This window comes from Notothenia rossii (genome assembly GCF_949606895.1).
Source record: "Notothenia rossii genome assembly, chromosome: 11".
NCBI classification, from domain to species: Eukaryota; Metazoa; Chordata; class Actinopteri; order Perciformes; family Nototheniidae; genus Notothenia; species Notothenia rossii.
The window spans coordinates 20,998,656-21,013,467 of NC_136910.1; the positions used below are offsets into that span (position 1 = coordinate 20,998,656).

The following is a 14,812-nucleotide window of genomic DNA, read 5'->3' on the forward strand; positions in this document are numbered from 1 at the left end:
TTTTCCACAATCATTTTTTCCCTTGCTATCTAAGACCAGTTCAGTCCTGTGGTGCTTCCTCCATTGGCCCTCTGACAGTTTATTGACCACCACCCAGAAAAATAAGTCTTGTGCCATTGCTAGGGACACCTTCAAACATTTGCATGGAAAAATTATAGTATGTTTGCAGAAAGTTTCTGGGTACAGAAAGAGACCACTTGTTGTAAAATATCTTCTCACTCCTACAATGATAAAACAGAAGCAAACGTTCCATAACACTTAAGTCTTTGCCCAAAATGAATGATGTAAAGTTCATTAGCAGAGTTGCTTTAAAGACAAAGACAAGAAAAGAAAATCAGTGGCTCGTCAGCGGCAACATTTTTCTGTACTGTCTTGATGATCTTGTTAACAATGTGATGCTCAATATAAACTATATGACATGACAAAGGAGGTAGAGCAAGATTTAGATTGAAGATTTTTGATACATGGAATACTCCGCTGTTAATTGTTTCCTAAAACAAAAGCAGTTAGGGGATAGAAAGATGGAAAATGGGCAGGAAGGGTAGATGCAAATGCTTTTTTATAACATCTGAAATTTCATGACACACATTCCTGAAGTGCTTTGTGGATACATAAACTATGATGTGTAGGAATTACCTAAAGTTGATTTAGCGTTAAGGTTGCTAACACCTTTTCGCCTCTTCCTTTCAGACTCTGGAAGATGCATAAACAATATACCTCAGTGAGCCCCACCAGTGACGTCATCGAGAAGACTGAAAATGGACCACAACCAAAGAAGCACCGCTACATACGCAAAGAGGGCAGCTGTAATGTTGTGTTCCGCCATGTTCCCGAGGAGTGGCTGCTGTTTGTCACCGACATCTTCACAACCCTGGTGGAGATCAGATGGAGAGTGATGTTCCTGATCTTTGCCCTGTCTTACATCCTGTCTTGGCTTTTCTTCGGCATCATCTACTGGGTCATCGCTCTCGCTTACGGGGACACCAGAGAAATCACACCCGAACCCTGTGTTTACGGGGTGCACGGCTTCACAGCCGCTTTCCTCTTCTCCCTTGAAACTCAAACGACCATTGGCTACGGTTCCAGAGGGATGTCCGAGAACTGCATGATCGCCATTATCATCGTTACTATACAAGATGTCATCAGTTGCTTCATTGACACGTTTGTCATTGGAATTGTTGTCGCAAAAATGGCCTCGGCAAGAAAGAGGGCGCAGACGGTAGGATTCAGCAACTGCGCCGTCATAAATCTTCGTGATGGTTATTTGTGTCTGTCCTGGAGAGTCGGAGACTTCCGAAGGCACCATCTTGTGGAGGGGACAGCTCGCGCCCAGATTGTCCGCTCCACGGTGCATGCCACAGGGAAAATGGACGTGACATACGAAGATCTGGTCATTCAGCAGGTAGAAATAATTCTGGTCACACCTACCACCGTCTTCCACAGGATAGAAGCCGGCAGCCCTCTGTTCAGTATGAGTTTGATAGATCTTCGGAAAGCAGACTTTGAGCTTGTGGTGTCTTTTACCTACACGGACGACTCCTCAGGTATGCTGCATCAGACCCGAACCTCATACACTCCACCTGAAATCCTCTGGGGTCAGCTCTTTCAGGAGATGATCAGGGTTAGCAGGAGGAACTACAGGGTGGACTACACCTTATTCAATCACACTGCAAAGGTGCTGGTGCCTGAGGTCAGCGCTGAGGATTACGAACACAAAAAGCAGTTGCGGCCCTCTCCCCGACATTCCCCAAGACATTCACCCAGATCTTCCCCGCGGCTATCACCTAGATCTTCTCCTCGCCCCTCTCCAAGGTTACAGCAGTGGAGTCATCAGGAAAAGCTTCTGAAACCCCCAACGGTAACCGTGGAACTTGTGAATGATAGTATCCCTGAAGCAAGTGGTTCAACATCTCAAGTAGACAATAAACACCAAGATACGTTGCCTTTGCCAATTTATCTCAAAGATACAGAAATGTAAAAGCGAAACCATTAGGTTTAAGGCATGTTTGAGGTGGGCATTCCTCTGCACATTGTCCTGATTGTCTATTTCTTCAAAGAAGTCACTGCTGAAGAGGAATATTTTGGAGTCAACTGGAATGGGTACCAAATAATGTTAAGAATTCTTGTTCTTGTCTGTACATTATTTAAATTGTTTTAAGTGATGCTCCAGCAAAAAATCTGTATCAAACTTGTAGGTTTGGAAGATGTTTATTTAGGACATAGGCTTCATGTAGACTATTGAACGATACCGATGGTGTTAGTACCTCCTGACGAAAGACCATCAACTTGCAGATCATTTGCCCCTCAGGGGTCTCCCAAGGCTAGATTTATGGAGCCCCACCCTTGGGCATAATAACGCATGAATCCGGTTTGATAAATGAATCAAATGATCAAATCTAATATCATCAATGCAGAGTGGAAAAGCCAACTCAAATAAGCCTGAAGATAAAAAAAACTGTAAGCGAGTAGCGCTAGTGCTACTAGCGAGCTCTGCTAGCTTCAACCCTAACCCTAAACTCCTCAAGACCCTAGCCAAGCCCCTGTGTCTTCTAATCATTTTAAATATAATTAAAGCGAGTGCTCAATATAGCTAATACCGATCAGTTAAACAAGAGCATATAACTGTCCATGTTTGCAACTTGAGTTGTCCCTACAGACACTTTTATAGGCTGCAGTACTGCAGTTGACCACTGGGACAACTTGTCTGCAAAGCTGACTCACTATCCTATTACGAGCTCCGGTAATACATTCATGATTTGGCCCATGAGAGCGCCCCACCTGCTACTCTTTCATTGGTCAGGAGAACTTTAGGGATTAAGCAGTGAGTGATAGTGCCAAAGACCCAAACTGTAAACAGCAACAGCAATTCAGAAGGGACATGTTAATGTGTGAGGATATGAGTTAGAACAAGTTCATTTAGCCAAAGGGTTGTGAATATACTAAGCGTACAAATGGACAAAGGGACAAGAGTAATCCTGCATGAGTGGCATTAAAGTTTATCAACGATCTACTATATGGAATTTGCTGTAAGTGACTTGTATTTAAACTGGCCACATTAGCCGGGCTATGATAAAAACTACTTACAGCCCACTTTTAGCCCAACATGGTTCAGTATACAATACCCACAAATATAATTACTGAAGGAAGCATCAACCTAAAATAAAGAAAGGCCCCCTATTTGAAACATAAATCTTAAAAAAAGAATTTGTATTGGATTTTTGTAAAATTCAGTTTCAGGTTATTGTGCAATTCAGGGCAAACAACGAAAGATACGTGGTTTAAAATTATTTTAATACTTTTCATGGACCTTTTGGAGAGATGTTCTTATCAAGTACAGTGTTCAAAAGAAGAATTAACTTGTAAAGTTGTATTATACATTTAAAAACTGGGAAATCTGCTGAGGAAGATAAGCCTCTGAACGGCTACTAAAAGGATATTATGGGAAGATTGTTTTGTCTACTGTGAATATAATTATATTATAAGTGTAAAAAGAAATGACGTGAAAAGAAAGGCATACATTTTAGGACGTTACTTATTTCCAAAGAAGGTCTCTACATTTTATCCGTCATGTATCACAACTTTAACTGACTGTCACTAGAGTTTAAGGTCTAGTCACTGTAAATAATCGTCATGGGGTGACTACAGCAATATCCCTTATTATGAGTGAAAACGTCAGAGTTTGTATGGAAAACATGTCAAATGTTGCCTTTTCTTTATTTTTGTGGTGGTGGAATCACACTTGTTTATTAAATACCAGAAAGTCTAGCCATTCAAAACTGTTTTTTCGTAAACAAATATATTTACTTATTGTCTGGACAACATTAATATTATTTAATATCTTGATATTAGCCTGATTATTGTCTTAGATGTTCGGTATTGACCAAAAATATTGTAGATCCTTTATAGATTAAAGATATGTATTTGTAATTTCGTTCATACAGGATCATAAAGCAGATTTTTATAAAACATTAAAACATTGCTTACAAGATGTCAACAATTTTAATAAAGTTATGTCTAAATGTCTGGTTTTCGTCTTGCTTCGTCTAATAATAATTTACCTGTCTGAGATGGTTCATGTTTTTTGTCAAAGAACAAAAGTTGAACCAGAAGCTTGCTTTGATATCAACTAACCAGACTGCTTTAAGACGTGCTGCTTTAATTTTAACTACTGTGTAATCCAGTTAAGAAATTATATTTTCTTTAATTAAATATCCAAAATAGATCAATCCAAAGCTCAGGATGTTGTTAAGGCAGGAGATCAGGACAGTGCTGGTATGATCTGAATCTGAATACAAATCGGTAACATTAGTTGTATTATATTCATTACAATATCTCGGAAAGGGTAATTTAATTTTTGCAAATATTTTTGAAAAAAAGCAGGCCTGGTGTGATTGTGGGTACATAAAGTATAAAAAGGCACATTATTGCAGAGTAACACCACTAACACTGAGTTATACTTACACGTTGTTAAATACCTTTCTTTTGGCAGCTTCCCAGTAGACTCAACTCTTCTGGTTTACCGGTGAACAACTTTAATTTGAAGGGTAACGCAGCTAAACTCCACTGCAGCTGTAGGAAAATATGATATAAAAGACAAAAATAATAAGGTTTATTAAGATAAAGCTACAGTAATAAGAGTATTTCCTTTAATGTTAACTACTGCTCTAAGGACAGGTGTTATTTACTTAGATGCTTCTTATTTTACTAGACGTCAATGGTTGTGGACTTTAGGAAGAACGCAGCCCCACCCGCCCCCATCACTCTGTGTGACTCCACAGCAGTTTTCCGCTTCTTGGGCACCATCTGCCCGCCCAAGGGAAGATAGTGGCTGACCCCTCACCCTAGATACAAACTGTTCACCCCCCTCCTCTCTGGCAGGAGGCTGCGCTCCATCAGGACCAAAATCTCTCTCCACCTGAACAGTTTCTTCCCCTCCGCTACCGGCCTCTTAAAAAAGCCCCCCCCCCCGCCCCCCCCACTGACACTCAGCCGTAATCCCTATATGCATTACATTAATGCACACACTGTTCAAATACTGCTTCCTGCACATATTCTTATTTCATATTTCATATTCTACAATTCACTGCATCCTATTTCGCTGTAAATGACTGCTTTATTGTATTGCTATCTAACTATATTTTTATTACAGTGTCCTTAAAGATTTTTTGTTTTATATTAGATTTTTGGTTTTATATGGAGTTTTTGTTTTATATTTTATGTCTGCACCACGACATCAAGTGAAATTCCTCGTATGTTTGAACCTACCTGGCAATAAACCCGTTTCTGATTCTGATGATAGATGACAACAACAATTGTCAAGAAACTACATTCTAAAAACATTAAATACATGGAATTAAACTAATACAATTATTTAAAAAATCCCGGAGATGCTGAATTGTAGTATTATCCCTTTAATTATGTTGACTAGTGTCCATACCAAGCTTTTGCACATGTTTGTCAATTCTTACGTTTGTGAAACTGCAAAGAGTTCTCTTCTTCTTGTTGACAAGTAACAAAACAGATTGTTTCTGAGAAATTGTTCAACAAAGATGATGGTAATGCAGAGACAGAAAAAAATAGCCCAGTGGATAATGTCTGCATCTCATCATGATGTATTTATTGTAAATAACATATTTCTTCTAAATCCTTTAGATGATATCGGTGCAGTGACAGAAGTTGCATGAAAAGTGCACATGCCCTGCCCTGCTCCTCCTCCTCTTCTCTGCTGCTGTCTGCTTCTTGCTCACATTAAAGATATGTGTGTGTGTGTATGTGTGTGTGTGTGTGTTTGTTTCAGTCTCCAGCTCTCCACCTTGTGGTCAACATGCAGCACTGGCATGCATCGCTCTCTTTATGGCTGCAATTGGGCATGGAAAGCAAACACACACAACGCACACAGTTCACTGACACAGGTGGTTTGGGCTAAATATACATGCTGCTATAAATAACCACAACTAAAAACAAGACAAAAGCCTTTTGGAGAAACACATAGTTAATGTTGATTATGAATTAGTTAACAGGAAGAGTGATTAAGTCAGTGGCTTTAGAACAAAACAGCTACAGCCTGACCTACAATTATAGGGCAACAGATGCACAGTCTAAACATCCGAGGCAACTTGATAGCTGAGTGGAGAAAGACAGTCATATCATAATACAGGCATGTAGGCCTTTATTGGGTGAGTCATTCTTTCCAACAGAACACATTTTCCATACCCACATTAAAAATAAGATCTATAAAAACAACGGATATTGCAAAAAACCCAGTGTAATGGTCAGTTGGCTAAGCAGCAGGTGGTAACAAGGCAAATTCATTGGAATGCTTTAATGCCAACGCAGCAAGAAATGAAAGAAAATCTGGGCAGATATCAAACTTTTTTTTTTTAAGTGTCCCATGTGTAAATGTTTGCAGCCAGCCAAATAACTAACCTGTGGTTGTTATGAATATATTAAGCAGTAGGCCTACTACATTTAATAACATTTAGTTACTCAATAAAAAAAGCATACATTGATGCTTTTCTGCTATTTATTTATGTCTATATTTAATTTGTCCTAACCCCAATTGAGATCAAACTGGCATCGCCCATTTAGGGCCAAATTGCCCTCCATTACCCCCATGTTGTGTTCCCAGTCAAACACATAAAATGACACAGAAACACAGCATAATTGCGGCTGCTTCACTGTGCGCGCTCCCCTCCTCTCCCTCATTGGCCCTGGCTCAGAGCAAAGGGGCGGGACGTGCCGGTGCGTGCTGTTTAAAACGCTTTGGGGGAACTCATCGCGAAGCACATGATCGAGACCGGTCCTCCAGAGATGTGAGGCAAGGTTTACACTTGATCAAGCAAAACAAACAACAAGTGCACGGAAAAACGGCAGCCGAGGATAACAGAGGCCCAAACCATCTGGATTATATTTCAACAACCGGTCCACAAATGAGCAACAGGTAGAAGAAACATGACATTCATTTCATATAACCTCTCTTTGCTTTAATATGAGATGTGATGCGCCTAACAAGAGTTTTACGCATGTCAGAATTGTAATCGTTTGGCAGACATATATTAGGTTGTGATGGTTTGCATTATTCTCCATGACGCGCCACTTCCTGGCTTTTACGCACGACTTCTGCCGCAACAACCGTCAGATGAACCGCCAAAAGGTTGTAACTTAACCGCTCGTATTTCTCCTCGCCTATTTCTTTGCATTTAAATTAGATTTCTAAAGACGGGGATTGGAATGTAAGCATCCACACGGATTGTAGTGTGAGTGTGTGTGTGTGTGTGTGTGTGTGTGTGTGTGTGTGTGTGTGTGTGTGTGTGTGTGTGTGTGTGTGTGTGTGTGTGTGTGTGTGTGTGTGTGTGTGTGTGTGTGTGTGTGTGTGTGTGTGTGTGTGTGTGTGTGTGTGTGTGTGTGATGATTACATCAGAAGTCAGTTCCCTTCTCTTCCCCGCACCTGTTAACATTTGTCGCTGGCATTTGGTGCATTCTGAGAGCAGCTTTGCCTGTCCACTCACAGCCACATACCATTTAATTATACTCTTTGAAAAACAAAAAAATAAACGTAATAATAATAATATAGCATTTAAACTATCACTGCGTTTTTCTTATTTAGGGAATTATGTCTACTATTCATTTCTAAATAAAAGTAATTGGCTACACAAACTAAATCTAAAGAAAGTCGGTTGCACTGTTTCTTGAAAATGTTTGCATCTCAGTCAACTTTTTCTTTTTTTGTATTGTGCATCGCTTAGCAACACAGCATCCTTCGTCATTAGAATAATGCCTGAATGTACATGTTGTACATTAGATTATTATTATAAGATGTGCTTTGTAGTTGTTTGGAACTTTATACAAATGTGCACTTTTGTGTGGTTCATGTGTAAAAGCCTTGCAGACAACTTGCAACAGCCAGTTTCACTTACCAGTTGTGCATTTAAAGAATGACTGCAGCTTTACATGAAGTATGTGACAATAAAGAACGTTTTTGTTAAACCACACACTTCTTATATCTAACCCTCAAGCCTCAGAGAAAAAGCCATCCTTGCAAGAATATAAAGAACACAACTGTGTGACACACAGTGAGACTGCAGCAGACTTGTTGCTAGGACAGCCAGAACTAATGAGAGGTGTTTTAGTGGTGCTAGGAGAATCCTCACAGGACAGCCATTATTGCAGCAGAGAAATCCCTGAAGGCTCTCTGAGAGTCAACAAGCTTTGCATCTGTACTGCACAGACAAGCATGAAGCACGCACTTTCCCCTAAAGATTCTTTAAACAACAGACCGCATACACTATACCTATAAGTCAGCCATGATGTCACTCAGAAACTGCGCCTGTTCTGCAAATCTTTGTTTTGTCTGTTGCAAATCACAAAACAAACGGCTGAATAATCGTGTAATAATAGTTGAAAACAACCGACAGAAGGAGCACAAACAAAAAACAGCTTGGTTCTACAGTATGTCTATCTTAAAAATGAATTACATGTGAAAACCACTGGGTAAAAGTCAGAGGTGTGCAAGTCATGAATAATTTTTCCTTAGCTTTGGTTCAATTTGTATACCTTGGGGTGCACTATCAGTATCTTTCAGTATTTTAATCAAGAGATGTCATTAAGAGAAATGAGCTGCAAATAAAACATTTCTCAGTCAAGGCTTATTAACTTGATCCGTCAGTGTTTGCAAAACCATCCGTTCATGGGATCCTGTACGGACGCTGTCACCCACCATTCAGCATGAAATGATGGAGTCAGCGAAGGGCAGCCAAGTAAAACAAGTGGAATTTGTAAATGACCAATACCGAGATCTGAGTGCAATTACAGGGTGGCCTCTCTCATAGTGAAAGTTGAAATGTTAGATGCGGGTTGAATATCATTGTTGTTGTTTGTCATAACTGGGTGATATATTGTTGGCACAGAGACACATATAAAGATTTCAAGGGTTTTTCTCAGGCTGCACGAAAGTCTTACATTACAGTGAGGAAGTCAGCAGTTCTGAGATGTTACTTTCAACAATTGCTCAAAATAACCGTTGTCAATAGATGCCCTGATGAGGATTTCATTAAGTTTTATCCGAAATGGTTTGACTTACAGAGGTTTTCTATCTTTTTTCCAACAGATGAATTTCATGAGGTCCTGTCAGCTGATGAAAGAGGAGTGACCAATTCATCCTCCTCTTGTTGCACTCAATCTAAAGGGCCAGTGAGGCTGAAGAGGCATCCCTTCAGCCCGCCTCACCTTGTCACTATTTCCTCTCAGAGTTGGTCCCCCAAAAGGTTTCAAAACTGTTTCTCCAACGCTTTTTCCAGAAACTCAGACTGTTTTCCAAAGCAGAAGCAGCACAGCCCTCCCAGACTGAGGTGATGGGAAGCGTGCGAGCCAGCCGCTACAGCATTGTGTCATCAGAGGAGGACGGCATGAAGCTTGCCACTATGGCAGTACCAAACGGCTACGGGAATGGCAAGGGCAAGGTGCAAACTAGGCACCAGCCGCAAAGCAGATTTGTAAAGAAAGATGGTCACTGCAATGTGCAGTTCATCAACATGAGCGAGAAAGGTCAGCGGTACTTGGCTGACATCTTCACTACGTGCGTGGACATCCGCTGGAGGTGGATGTTCATCATCTTCTGCCTCGCCTTCCTCCTGTCGTGGCTGTTCTTTGGCTGCATCTTCTGGCTGGTAGCCATCTTCCACGGGGACTTGGAAAGTAACTCTACGAAGTGCGTCTCCAACGTGAGCAGCTTCACCGCTGCCTTCCTGTTCTCCATTGAGACTCAAACTACTATCGGGTACGGTTACAGATATGTAACAGACGAGTGCCCCGTCGCTGTCTTCATGGTGGTTTTCCAAAGCATTGTGGGCTGCATTATTGACGCCTTCATCATCGGCGCTGTCATGGCAAAGATGGCAAAACCCAAGAAGAGGAATGAAACGTTGGTTTTCAGCCACAATGCCACCGTGGCCATGAGGGACAACAAACTCTGCCTGATGTGGCGTGTGGGGAACTTAAGGAAAAGCCACCTGGTGGAGGCACATGTGCGGGCGCAACTTCTAAAGTCCCGGACAACGGCGGAGGGGGAGTACATCCCCCTGGACCAGATGGACATAGATGTTGGCTTTGACAGTGGAATCGACCGCATCTTCCTGGTTACGCCCATCACCATCGTCCACGAGATCAACGAGGACAGCCCCTTCTACAACATGAGCAAACAGGACCTTGAGAACACTGAGTTTGAAATCGTGGTCATCCTGGAAGGCATGGTTGAGGCGACCGCCATGACCACACAGTGCCGCAGCTCATACGTCTCCAGCGAGATCCTCTGGGGCCATAGGTTCGAGCCAGTGCTCTTTGAGGAGAAAAACTACTACAAGGTCGACTACTCACGCTTCCATAAGACATACGAGGTGCCCAGCACCCCTCTGTGCAGTGCGAGAGACTTTGCAGAGAAAAAATACATTCTCACAAACTCTAATTCCTTCTGCTACGAAAACGAGATGGCGCTAGAGAACAAAGAGGACACTGATGAGGGGAACGGGGGCAGCGTTGGGCCCGACGGCACCCAGACAGACAATATCTCAGAGACTGAACACAGCCAGGCCACGGTGCCGCTGGAGCCCCGGCCTCTGAGACGAGAATCAGAAATATGAGTGTTCAGACCTCATGTGAGGGATTTTCTAAAATCAACTCTCTGCTCTGAAAGGCCGAGCTGGGCCCTGGGTAGAGGACAAGTCGAACGGTACTGCTGTGGGAAGCGGCGAAGGGTTAGGGCTTTGTGTGTAAGAGTCTGCTTGAACTTTGATTACATACAGTATGACAAAACACAGCACTATGAAACATATGCATATCACAAGGAAGAATTCTCAATGAAGTCCCCATGAATGTGTGCTCAGTGTCTGCTGACTGCAAGGTGACAGACAGGAAGGAAGTTGTTGAAATGACTTGAAAATGGCAGGCATGTCTCAGTTTCTCTGTCCGGCATGAACAAGATGTTTCAGAAAGGTGTTTTTTTATAGTTAGAATATTTTTAAGTGCTGCTAGAAGTGCCTTCTCTTAGAACCAAAGAGTAAATGAACGATACATGTATGCAACAAAGAAAGTACGAGTAGAGTATTTGTTCACGAGCTGGTCTCATAGCAGACATCACAGAAGTCGAAAATGTTCTGTATGTAACAAAGTAGAAGACTTTATTGATTTCCTCTGACTTGACCGCACCGGTTTTCTGCTTTATCCTTTGCAGTTTTTACAAATTTGAGATACTGTTCATTGCTGGCCGGACTGATAGAAACATGCCTGCTCATGTCAAGAGACTGAGCAGGGTAGTATTAACAAACTGACAACACATAAATTACTTTAATTTGAGTGATATGAAAATCTGAATGTCCTTAAAAGTGCTGCTATAATGTTGCTTATTTTATTCTTTTGTTTTACAGCTGATAAAAAAATACCAAAGAGTGTTATTATCATAGTTATGAGTTTCTTAAAAACAACACCTGCTTAGATTTGGTACAGTGGTAGAACGTTTAGGAAGTTTTACTAAGGGTTTGTTTTTTGAGAATGTGTGTACAGTTTCTTTCTTTTTTTACGACGATTATCTTTATTTTGAGCCATTTCATCAAGCCTTAACCTACAAAGTGAAGATGTATAAATAACCCAAAGTTGCAAAGGAGATTAAACAGGATTTAAAAGTTCTATGGTGTTTGATGAACTAAAATAAAAACTGACTGATATTTGAAGGATTTTCATAGTCAAATTGCACCAAAAAATATATTTTTAATGCCAAACTCGCTTTATAAGTTATATAAAATGAAGTGGAATGTGGTGAAAGCACTTCTTTCAAAACGGTCTCCTTTCTAATATCTGATTCTGATACAGTGTTATGATTGGAGATTGTAAAATCTGTCTTGCTAAAAGTAGTTTTTGCAAAAATATCTAATCTCCAATTAAGATATTTTTACATTTTCAATGCCACATTCCCTTTTTGACTTCAGATCAGCATACTCTATCATCAACACTGCTTTCATTCTCTGTTGTGATGTTTATGTTTCATATCAGAATGTGAGATTTAAAAAAAGCGTAGTTCACAGCCAAATGTACTGTAACCCTGGCCTATGAAGGTATACTGCACAAGAGTTTGCATCAATACTAAATGAATCTTTTTTTTAAAAATGAAAACCTTGACTGAAGGCCACTGGGCTCCATACATCCTACATGTGTAAATACCTCCCTCCCTGCTGCAGTTATTTTGTATAAGTTTTCCAAATGTACTGCAAAACCATGGAATGTACAGATTTTTGTATTATTTTATTATAATTATTATAATTATTATTGTTCATTATATTTTGTTCTTTTTTCAATAAAAGGTCAATGGAGAATCAGATTCATGCAGTGTGGCTTGTGATCAGAGACGGATAGAACATGTTATCCTTTTTTAAAGGATGCATTACAATATCACATTTTTATTGATCAATTTTAAATATGCCTATAGAAGAAATAACATTGTATGTGCAACTTGCTTTTGAATCGATAGAACCAGATAACTAAATAAATAATACTTTAACACTGTAAATTGAAAAAAGTAATACACAGTAATTCACATTTCCTATAAAAAAAAAAACAGAACATCGAAGTACTTTCAATTAATGTATCTTTCTGCATGTTTATTGATACTTATACTCAAATAATTTTGAGTTTTTACTTAAAGTTACATTATGAATGAAGCACTTGAACTTTAATTAAAGTATTGTAATAGTGTTATATGAAGAAAAGGTCCCAATTTTGGATCAATAAAGTATATATTACAATTTATTAAGCAGTAAAATGTCTAAATATTTTCAACAATCTTTTCTAGTGCTGTATATAAAAGGTTGTCCTATATGCATTGAGTTAAGAATAAGTAAAAACAGAGATTCAATCTTGCCCTGTTCATTTTTCAAATATTTAGTTTGTAAAGTCTTTTACATGATATTACATCTTTCAGGACTACTTTCTTCAAATAAGAGCTGGACTATTTGGATAGAAATAACTTATTGCAATTATTTAAATTGATTTTGCAATTGCGAAATGTCTCACCATTTTAGAGGGAATGGTCAGTTTTAAACATTATTCGCATTATCAGTGAAACATATGTTAAATTATAATGGGTTCATATTTTTAGGATGATCTGTACCAAACAGTTTCAAATTTGTATTCTTCCCAATATTGTGCTTACTGATATTGCACTATTCCGTATTGGTGCATCAATAAAATGTGGATGAATTATGCTGCCCTACTTCACATAGAAGATTCCCAGCAGGCGTGTGGAGGCCTGACATCCCCAGCAGCAGCGCGCTGACAGTAACCAGCTACCCGTTCTGCGTCCTTCACTGACGCAGGATGGGTTAACACCTTCTCTTTTCTCTCCAGCTCTTAACAGTCATTGTTCTCATCCATCTTTCATCCTGTCTTCCATCATCCGGCTCTCACTCTCTCGTGTAAATGATGTTTTATGCCGGATGTACTCGGGGAAGAACACAGTTTCTGTTAAACATCTGATTCTTTTTGACACTGAAATGGTCAAAAGATGCAATTATCCTTTAGAAAAATGTGTTTAATATAGTTATGAGAAAATGATGATCAACTCTGCAGTTTTACAAAGCTTGTCTTTCTCCAATTTGAGTTTAAATGTCTCAATTATTATAGTAAATAAATATCACAACTACTGTACTGAATGGATTGCTAATTCATTTGGTAAAGATATCTGTGGTCCCAAGAGGATATATCAAAATGACTTGATGATTTCCTGACTTTTTCCACTAGTACTTGTACTTGGGTTTTTTGCACATGTGCAAATGTTTATACGCTAAACTAAGAATATTTCACTATTACTCTTACTTCAATTCTAACTCTCACCCCTCCAACCCTATTCATTCCTTAATCTTAGAACTTATTATTTAGATATTTTCTGTATTTTTTTCTTTATTTGCTTGCTTTGCCTGCAAGTCTTGTTATTTTAATGCAAAATTAAAAGAAAATATTATTCAGCCTCAGTGCTTCTATTAGCCATTTGTTATTTTGAGCAAAACTAAGCCAACAGCAGTCTGTCGCTTTCAAGGATTTAATGACTGTTAACAGATATCATGCTGATACTGACTGAAATAGCTTGATTCCAAATTAATTATGCACGTACTTATCGCCTGAACATCCTTTTGGCAAATAGGATTAGGAAAGCAATGTAAAAAAAGATTACAGTCATTAACACACAGTCAGAGTGAGTCATACAGCTCAATTAAAAACTGGTATCAGATTGGTAGTCTTTACGAGTCGTTTTTCAAAGATCAGGTAACTGGATCGCGACTTAAAAAGGTCAAATTGGTGTACCCTTAGTATTTTTGTCTTCATCATGGATTTATTTAGCTCTTAGTTCTAAAATTATCTAAATTAAAGAGGGCTTGTAATGCTTTTTGGGCTGTTTGAGTGTTTGAGGCTAAGGGAATAACTGTAAATCATACATCCGATATTTGTGATATTTGCAATATTAGTTTTTAGAAAGATATTAAAGTCAAATGTATATTTTATCACGGTTTAAGAGCTCTCTTACAACTCACCAATCAGAGCAGACTGGGCTCTGGTTTCAGACAGAGGGTGAAAAGAGGTGCCGCAGCACAGGCAGTATGAGAAAAAGAAAGAGCTGTTTGAACATTAAAGCATGGAGACATGTCCCAGTAGAGACACTGAATACAAATATGAACCTGAAAGTAAGCAGAATATGTCCCTCTTTGTATAAACTACTCAGAACGTACAGACAAATGCAAAATGTGGTGAGGGGTCACATGCTTAGAACGTTTGA

At 39.5% G+C, this 14,812-nt stretch overlaps 2 protein-coding genes across 2 annotated transcripts; both read left to right on the plus strand.

Moving 5' to 3' along the window:
- Window positions 1-694: 694 nt before the first annotated feature.
- On the plus strand, window positions 695-4,023 carry kcnj16a (potassium inwardly rectifying channel subfamily J member 16a). Its single transcript, XM_079660518.1, has one exon. The coding sequence runs from the start codon at window positions 701-703 to the stop codon at window positions 1,976-1,978; it is 1,278 nt and encodes a 425-aa protein (XP_079516644.1). The 5' UTR covers window positions 695-700; the 3' UTR covers window positions 1,979-4,023.
- A 2,772-nt stretch (window positions 4,024-6,795) lies between these two features.
- kcnj2a (potassium inwardly rectifying channel subfamily J member 2a) lies at window positions 6,796-12,335 on the plus strand. Its single transcript, XM_079659780.1, has 2 exons — window positions 6,796-6,940; window positions 9,107-12,335. Exon 2 carries the CDS (start codon window positions 9,351-9,353, stop codon window positions 10,632-10,634), a length of 1,284 nt encoding a protein of 427 aa, XP_079515906.1. The 5' UTR covers window positions 6,796-6,940; window positions 9,107-9,350; the 3' UTR covers window positions 10,635-12,335.
- Window positions 12,336-14,812: the final 2,477 nt, after the last annotated feature.